This window comes from Copadichromis virginalis, linkage group LG12 (genome assembly GCF_057382275.1).
Source record: "Copadichromis virginalis isolate Kocher_CV1m ecotype Utaka linkage group LG12, C_Virginalis_male_GT1.1, whole genome shotgun sequence".
Lineage (NCBI taxonomy): Eukaryota > Metazoa > Chordata > Actinopteri > Cichliformes > Cichlidae > Copadichromis > Copadichromis virginalis.
Window position 1 is genome coordinate 31,003,968 of NC_140629.1, and position 9,209 is coordinate 31,013,176.

At 38.4% G+C, this 9,209-nt stretch overlaps 1 protein-coding gene across 2 annotated transcripts in view; it reads left to right on the top strand.

Moving 5' to 3' along the window:
- tmem8b (transmembrane protein 8B) overlaps nt 1–8,523 on the top strand; it is a 35,870-nt gene extending 27,347 nt beyond the window's left edge. For both annotated transcript variants that reach the window (XM_085476043.1, XM_085476044.1), the window contains exons 11-13: nt 1,091–1,237; nt 4,445–4,561; nt 7,412–8,523. In XM_085476043.1, the coding sequence (XP_085332169.1) occupies nt 1,091–1,237; nt 4,445–4,561; nt 7,412–7,747 (600 nt within the window). In that variant the 3' untranslated portion in view covers nt 7,748–8,523. The remainder of the gene's footprint in view (nt 1–1,090; nt 1,238–4,444; nt 4,562–7,411) is intronic.
- Nucleotides 8,524–9,209: the final 686 nt, after the last annotated feature.

Sequence of the window (9,209 nt, forward strand, 5' to 3'; positions counted from 1 at the left end):
TAGTGTGTTACTGATGGTGACCTTTGTTACTTTGGTCCCAGCTCTCTGCAGGTCATTCACCAGGTCCCCCCGTGTGGTTCTGGGATCTTTGCTCACCGTTCTCATGATCATTTTGACCCCACGGGATGAGATCTTGCGTGGAGCCCCAGATCGAGTGAGATTATCAGTGGTCTTGTATGTCTTCCATTTTCTGATGATTGCTCCCACAGTTGATTTTTTCACACCAAGCTGCTTGCCTATTGTAGATTCACTCTTCCAAGTCTGGTGCAGGTCTACAATACTTTTCCTGGTGTCCTTCGAAAGCTCTTTGGTCTTGGCCATGGCGGAGTTTGGAGTCAGACTGTTTGAGGCTGTGGACAGGTGTCTTTTATACAGATGATGAGTTCAAACAGGTGCCATTCATACAGGTAACGAGTGGGGGACAGAAAAGCTTCTTACAGAAGACGTTACAGGTCTGTGAGAGCCAGAGATTTTCCTTGTTTGAGGTGACCAAATACTTATTTTCCACCCTAATTTACGAATAAATTATTTACAAATCCTACCATGTGGATTCATGGATTTTTTTTTCACATTCTGTCTCTCACAGTTGAAGTGTACCTCTGGTGCAAATTACTGACCTCTGTCATCATTTTAAGTGGGGGAACTTGCACAATCGGTGGCTGACTAAATACTTTTTTGCCCCACTGTATATAATCATTTATTGATAGTGTATACAGTAGTGAGTAGACATTTTATAGATAATGTATTCATACCGGAATTTTTTTTTCTTCTTTCAACAAAGCTGTAAAAATAAAATTGCAAGAAATATAGCTGCAAACATATGCTAGTGGGATTTCATACATAAATAGAGTCGGCCAGTATGTGCATGCCACTGTGTTGCAATGAATCTGAGATGAGTTTGTAAAAGAATGGTCTGTATAGCTTCTTTGTCAGTAACCAGCAATAACCTGGGTATTGCTTATTTTATTCAGCTTATCATTCAGCTCAAGCTTTTTACAGAATCAATACTTTTGTGCTGTTGTGCCGTCTATTGTTCTGACACATCTGCGTGTTTTTGTAACCTTTGTGCCTTTCTCTTCTTTTCTCACAGTTCTACCATGCATGCGACCAGCCAGGTATTGTGGTGTTTTGCATCATGGAGTATGATGTTCTGCAGTTTTGTGACTTCCTCGGGTCACTCATGTCAGTGTGGGTCACCGTCATTGCAATGGCTAGGCTAAAATCCATCATCAAACAGGTATGTGTAATTCTGAGCGAAGCCTGTTTCTACTGATACTCAGACTGGATATTTGTTTTCTTTCTATAAAACTGAAAAGTCCTGTTGTAATAGAAACTTTTCCCTTTATAAAGATAAAGATGAAAATGTAAGGCTTGCATAGTGATATCAACAGTTCTTCGATACATTGATCTCAACACAAATGAACTGAGAAAATGCATGTCATCATTAACAGTGCATATTTATAAACACACTAATTTTCCCCACTCTAGCTGCAAAGCAATAAGCGGCACTTCAGCCTGGACACATGAAGTGCAGCTTAGGTCATACCCTTTTATGTGGAGATTATGTTTCTAAATGGATAAACAGCCATTTAGAAAAACAACTCAGCCTGTCACATTTGCTACTTAATAAAATGTTAGTCGTAGGTAGATGTCAGTAGATTCAGACATCCGGAAACAGACGTTTTCAGACCCTGATGCCTTTGCACTCTCCCAGACCATGAACAAAGAGAGATTAGATTAGATTAGATTAAAGTACTGAGAGGCTGTAGCGCTATAAACGAGCACCTCATATGCCTCAATTTTCAGTCATAAATGAAAAGATCAATGTGTTAAAATCAGCATTGCATGGCACTAAATTCTCTGGTTGCTGACATATTGCGTGGGTAATGGTAAACACTAACAGGTGCACCTTCTCCATGGGTCACTCCCTGGCTGCATACCAAGATGGAGCAGTCTGAGGGAAAGTGTGTGCGTATGTGTAAATGTGTGTCCATGTCCATAAATGAGACAGAGAGAGGGGGGAGAGTGGAGAGAGGGTGTGAGGTAGGAGGAGGGTGGGGAGTGCATGAACATCTGCTGTCCTCTAGAGTTTTCATTTTTGCTTAGCGCTGCAGTACGCAGTCACTAATCAAATCGCACATGTCAGGACTGGCAAGTGGGACTTTGTGCGTTTGTGTACTTGAAAGAGACACTGAGTGTGTGTATGTGTGTGTTTGTTTGTATGTTACACTAGTACTAGAGGATAAAGGACCTAAGAGCATGGAATATTGTTTGTCTCGCTGTGTAGTATGCGACTTTTGGACCCGCAAAGCTCTTAATGTCTCACAAAAATGTTGGCTGAAAATCATTTTATGCTAGTTCACATAAAGATTGAGCACCAGGAGGCATGTTAGTCTCAACTTGGTGAAAGTTCTGGATCACAATTATGAAGATAATTACACTTCATCACATCTTTGTAATTTTGCCCCTTCCTTACTGAACAGTTCTGAAAACATTGTTCTCACCAATGTAATTGCACTGTAGGACATCAAACATGTTTGTTCAGTCAATCAGAAAAAAATAGCCACATGATTTTAATTACTAGTAGCTAAATAGGTATGCCTGAAATATCTGCTGCAAATAGAAGCGCTGTTTTCTGTTTCAGTGTTTGATGCTCCAAATTTTCTGTTTCCGTTTGCTTTTCATGATATGAAATTAAACCGATATTATTCCTAATATTTGTAAAGTGACTTCACAAATAATTTGAAAATTTGAAAATATACTATAGAATGAATGAGTATGTAACCTTGCTAATAATTTAGCAGTTATTAGCAGTAATCCACAGGAATCTTAGTACATCAAATGTCTGTACAACCTTGTAAAAATGTTTTATATAGGCATATGTTAATATATTACTGGTTCCAGCATTATTTAATTATGAAATTTTTATTTAAAAGATGATAAGTTGACCTTTACTTAGCTCCACTTCGTCACATACTGTTTCCTTGGCCGTTATATGACACCTCAGTGTGGTACGGTCATTAGACATGCACCAATACTATATACATTAAATCTGACACACTATATATCTTATTAAGCATGAAAATATAAGTTGCAGATAAAAATAGATTGTTATTGTTTTTTTAGAATTCCTGCAGGCTCATTTGTCACTATGCATTCATGCCTGCATGCAATGCATGCTTGTTTCTGTGCCACTGTGTGATCCACCAGAGCAGCATGACTGATGACTGTTGCTGCAAAGAGTCCTCAGGCTGCACCATGCTGCTCCTTTCCTCCTTGGTGTGTGCCAATTAGTTCTATTCTCCTGCAGACAGGTCATCTCTTACCAGCTCAAAAATCCCCGATTCCTCCTCACATTGCCTACTAGACCCTAGGCATTCTGGATGGGCTCAAGTTCTCCCCGAGCATGTGTAGCACAGCTTATTGATTTTTTTCATTCTCACTTTATCTCTTTTATATCCTGTGGCTTTATGTCCAGTTGTGAGCTTGGCAATGAAATAAAATAAAATAACTGATTTTATATATCATGTGGCTCTATTGTTAGCATTTTGTTTTCACTGTTTTATTGGGGCTTTCAGCTGTTTCAAAAGAGGTCTAGTGTATTTTTCTATAAGCACCCATTTTGAGTTCACCTGAACTCTGCAGTTATTTTCCCTACGGGTACATTAAAGTGCTTATATATTTACATAATGAGAGGCTTTTACCTTTTGGAGCACAGACTTGCATGCTGTGTGCTAAAGGTAGCTTGTTGTGGCAGTTAACAATGCAGTAAATAGCTGCCATTATTTTATATTTTCTTGTTTTGAATAGATAACATGAACAAATACTTCTATAGTGCCTCAAAACCATCTGTCAATACTGTCAAACTGTCTATGATTCTCAACTGCGAACCTGTTTGTTCTTTCATAACATGGACATCTTTAATAATAGCTCAATGTTACACGTAAACATGCAACAGCAGACTATTAACTGAAAACTAAAATTTGTAATATATTATTGTGGTGACTAGTAGAAAATAACAACATCCAAAGCCTTGTTGAACTTGTTGACAAAGCACAACAACATTTCTTTTAGTAAGGCACTTATTTCTGTGGAGCATCACAGCTATGATCTCCAATAGAACTTGATGGCAAAAAAACACGTGTGTTAAGAAAAGTATAACTCTGAAAGCCAAATAACAGGATGTCAGCTCAAAACAGAGAAAACGTGAAAGTATAGTCCACACATGAATCACCTGATGGTTTAGAGATTTGATGCAAAGCCATTTTTCCTATATGTATGGAAAAAAGATTACAGCTTTGCCACACTGACAATAGTCTTTACCTCTCCAAAGGTAGAGTTGTGCTATTGCCTGACCGCACAAATATGTTCTTGCTTGTACATGTAACAATGCTGACTGTGTTTATGGAGGGCAGTTATTGATCCATGGTTTTTTTTTTGTCAGGTTCTGTATCTGCTGGGGGCGATGTCTCTGTCCATGGCACTGCAGCTGGATCGTCATGGTCTGTGGAACCTGCTGGGACCCAGCCTGTTTGCTCTGGGCATCATGGCCGTGGCATGGGTAAGAGAAAAATGATCTCCTTATTTATAGGAACTGTAGAGAAACAGTCTAAAGCGATAAATAAGTAAAAATAAAAATATGATATGATATGATATAAGGTAAGAACATATAAAGTAAAATAAAAATGTGGATATTACAAGTATCACACTAAAAATCTTTATCCAATATATAAATAACCTTTGAAAATTTATAGTGGGCTGGGTAAAAAAAATTTTCTTGTGCCAAAATGTATTTTATCACATTATATGTATGCTTATTAAAATTAAATTAAACCTGTATTAATCAGGTGTAAAAGCATTTCTGCTTGTATTTATAGGGTGTAAAATTATTGTGCAATAGGAGATATTTTATTTTATATTTATGCACAACATGAAACTGTTACTTTAATACATAATTTGTGTTTAACATTCACGCTGGTTCAGACATGCAAATAAAATGCGTCTCCACAGTCCCTCGAGTCCCTGATGATAGTAAGTATAAAAGGATTAAATCTGTCATGTAAGCTAACATAGGCTTGGAACATGTGCATGCATAAAAAACTGGTGGTTTTCTGACCAATGAAGCTATTTTACATTAGTATTGAAGGGGCTTTAAAAGTTTTGCAGCCTGTGGGTATTAGTCATGGGTTGTAGTTCCATTATAACTCAGCTTGTACTTTCACTGACTCTTCTTCGAGTCATAATGTGCTCCCTGAACTGAGAAGATAAAAAATAATAGTCTTTCAGGCAAGGTTCTTGTGGAAAAAAAAGCCTTTAACACCAAACCTCTGACATGAGTTTGAAAACAAGGTTTGTGGTTTCCTTGGAGAAAGCTTTGTGCTGAATAAAGTGTGGGAGTTGTAGCTCTGAGAGTTATCTATCTGCGAGCTGGAGGATCCTACAGAAATATTGGAAGACGAAGTACTGTTTAATTCCACCATGTAAACCCTGCAGCTTTAGCACAATAAGTAGGAAAGTGTATTTTTTACTATTGTCAAAAATATCTTCTTTCTAAATGCTTTAAAATAAATCACTGCAAATGTATGTAAAGCTACCGGCTTTCAATATTTGGCTGATTTTCTTTAGTCTTTGGCTGATTTGTAATTCAATTATAGATGGTTTGTTGACATATGTTATTTGACGAGTGGCAAATGATATACTGTGACAGTGTCTACGGACTGGAAGTATAAACAGAGACAGATAATCTCATCCTCCCTTGGCAAACGAAACAACAGACTGCATAGGAATAAACTCCTCGCAGCAACCTTTCCATAAAAGGCAGTTGAATCTCATGCTAATGTTGCAGTTTTTAAAGATAAACCCGGGATTCTGCTTTGATTACCTGACACTTAATAATTTATCAGCGGTTCAACAGCGTATGTCTGCATTTCAACATTCTCCGCTCCGTACTCCAACTCCGAGTCTGAGCACTGCACATTTTCTACAAGAGCCCTTTCATTTCAGCTTGTCATGTTTCTGCAAAGCTTGGCATTCTGAATGTTCTCAGACACAACCGAATTAGATCAGTCAAGCGGAGGGCACAGAGCGTCTGCTGCTGTGCAGGGGTGTCATTAGCAGCAAGAGGAAGGGGGGGAAGTTCAACTCTGTCAATGCCAAATATCCCTAATTCTTCAAACTAAATGAGGTCCCTGCCTCATACATAAAAACACAATCCTGGTCTAGAATTATTTGGCTTAACCACAAAAGTATGCAAGGATTTTGCATTCTTCATTGTTAAATGCATACAGAGCCGTTTCGTGCATGTAATTACTTTTGTCATTCACGACCAGCTTACGTTTCCCCTTATATTGTGTCAAATTCTTCATAATAACCTTTTGAGAAAGAAAAAAAATCATTCAAGCAATCAGTGTTTATGAAGCGATGAAAATAGAGACTGAATGAAATTAAATGTTCATTTCTCTTTGCGCTGTAATAGAGGCAATCATGGGACACTTACAGAAAGCATTAGCACATATTCTCAAAAATAGATTTCATATCCAGCTCCAGCAAAGAAACATAAAAAAGCAGATAAAGCATTGACAGGCACGTCACTAATCCATCAGCTGATCCAGATGATAGACTTTTTCTGCGGCGCTAGGCATGAATACAAAATTTCATACAATAAAACCACAAGAGATTCACAGAGAATACCATCCCTCTCCACCTGCAATAAAATAGAGATGTCTAGTGGTCCCTCGCTGAAATCCCACTGGTCTCAGTTCTTTAATGACTCTCCCTGTGTGATCTCCCACTTCAATATGCTCTTTCTACATAAAAAAGTTCATTAAATTAAATTAGTAAGACCGTTAAACACAAGGCCTTGGAGATCAATTCATGTGGAAAACAAACTATGATCTATGAAAATAAACTTCACTATATAAAACACTTTGTGGTTTGCTACGCGAGACTCTGCTGCCTTTGACACACATCATGCTGTTAACATGTGAGCATAAAAGAAACACACATGACAATGTGTTCAAACACGTGTTTACACACAGCCCTGGGAAGCGCACATTATAACTCTGCTTTCTAGTCTGTGGCGATGAGGTCAGATACACATGAATACAAAAATAGATTTTTTCAGGTTCTTAGTGGTTGTTGCTAGGGTTATATTGGTTGCAGGCACCACAGCACATATGGGAATAAATTAAGTCTTTTTCTTGGTCTGTAAATGGATCTCAGTAAAGGATTGGCGCTGTGTTTTTCTTTTCATGGAATTTCTTTTGGAAGCTGTCATTTCCTGTATGAAATTATGAGTGGGTATTAAACTGTTCCCATTGGAAAATGTTACTTTGTGAGCTTTCAGAAAAAAACAGGTGTAAATAGTGATATTGATAATCTTTTTTTTTTATGTGTCTGTGGACCTTGTCAGACTGTGCGCACCATCCGGCGTCGACGTTGCTACCCGCCCACCTGGAAGCGCTGGGTGTTCTTCCTTTTCCCGGGCACCATGATTGCCACATCTGCCGTGGCACTCTACGCCTTTGTGGAGACAGAGGAGAACTACTTCTACATACACAGCATCTGGCACATGCTGATTGCAGGGAGTGTGGGCTTTCTCCTGCCACCTCGAGCCAAGCCTGATGCCAAGGTGACCCCACTGAAGCGTAGGCGGGGCTGTGGCTATCAGCTGTGTGTGAATGAGCATGAGGAGCTTGGCCTGGTGGACCCAGGCATCATTTCCATCAATAGCATCTGCACCAGCTGATAAACTCCCCACTGTCAACCTTTTACCTTAGAGACACTTCATTGCCTTCTTTTACTTGGGAAATTCACACACGGGAAATTAAGCCACAGAACTTGAAAAAGCAATGTAAATACTTTAATGCCGATGTGACACTATGTATTTCTTTTTTTCTGTTGTTATTGTCATGGTAATTACTATCAATACAAATGTAATTATTATTATTATTATCTATAGTTAAAGTTCTGATGAATTGTGGGTGTACAGTGACACACTGTTGTTTGTGAATATGTATTTAAAGTCTAAGCTGAAACACTGCTGCTACCTGACAGTGACTGTAAAACTGCTTCTGTTAGTTATTTATTGGTGGTCTTGTACAGTAAACAGGCCAATTATACTATTGTAGGGGTACAGATAAGGGGAGGGATATGGACGGACATTTAACAAGGGCACGGCTTTTCTGAAATTCTTTTGGAATATATATCTTTTGCACTGAGACACAAAAAATGTTATTCTGTAAATTTTTATAAGGATATAAATTACAGTGGGCATCACAAATGTAAAACCTAGCTGTCATGTGGAATGTTAGACTGTCTTTTGCAATGTACTGCTTTTACACGAATGTGCTGATTGTTCTTGAAAAAGAACAGTTCCAAAGTCCAGTTTCCTGTGCTTAGAGAAGAGGGGAGGCAGGATTACTTCAGAGACCTCAAACCAAGACCTCACCTCCCTGCTCTTTTCTGACAGGACCTGTGTGACACCACATTCATGAACAATAAATGTTTTCTTTCTTTGCCTCAGTATTGCTTTGCTTCCTTCGAAGCTTTTAAACGTAGTGCAACTGGCAAAGCCTCCCACAAAGACATCGTAGTGCAATTCCTGGCCCTAATGGATGGCAGTGGTTTTCAGACAGTGAGATGAGATGTTGTCAAAAGCATCCTCCCAGGAATAGAGCTAAAGATAAATAATTCTCCTACAGAGCGGGAGCATGAATGCCGCTTCAGTCCATACTGTTTATATGTAGACTCTCTTCTTATATAAAGAAAAGAAAAGCTGTGAAAGTTTTATTACTGTTTGCTGTATTCCTTTTAGGCATGATCCATCAGTCGTTCTTCAATATTTATCGTTCTGGGTGGTTTCAGGTTTTTGTTCTTTTTATTTCAGAATAGATTAAATAATTTATTGTTTTGGCAGGTGTACAAGTGAAAATTGTACCTGGGCTTGATAGCCCTCCAATAAGATATGATCACAGTGCTCAGAGTGAGAGACATTTTGAAAGTACGCTCATTTAATCCTTTGACTGATACAGAATCCCTGTAGCTGTTAGCTACAGCAAAAAAGACAGAAAACCTGGAATAACAGTTTTACATCATATTAAATAACCAAATATAAGAGTTCTTTGAGTCTTAGCTTGATAACCTACAGTATCAGATGTTTTTTACATGTAAATGCAGTCAGCTGAGAGTTTAAAAGCAAAGCAGTTATA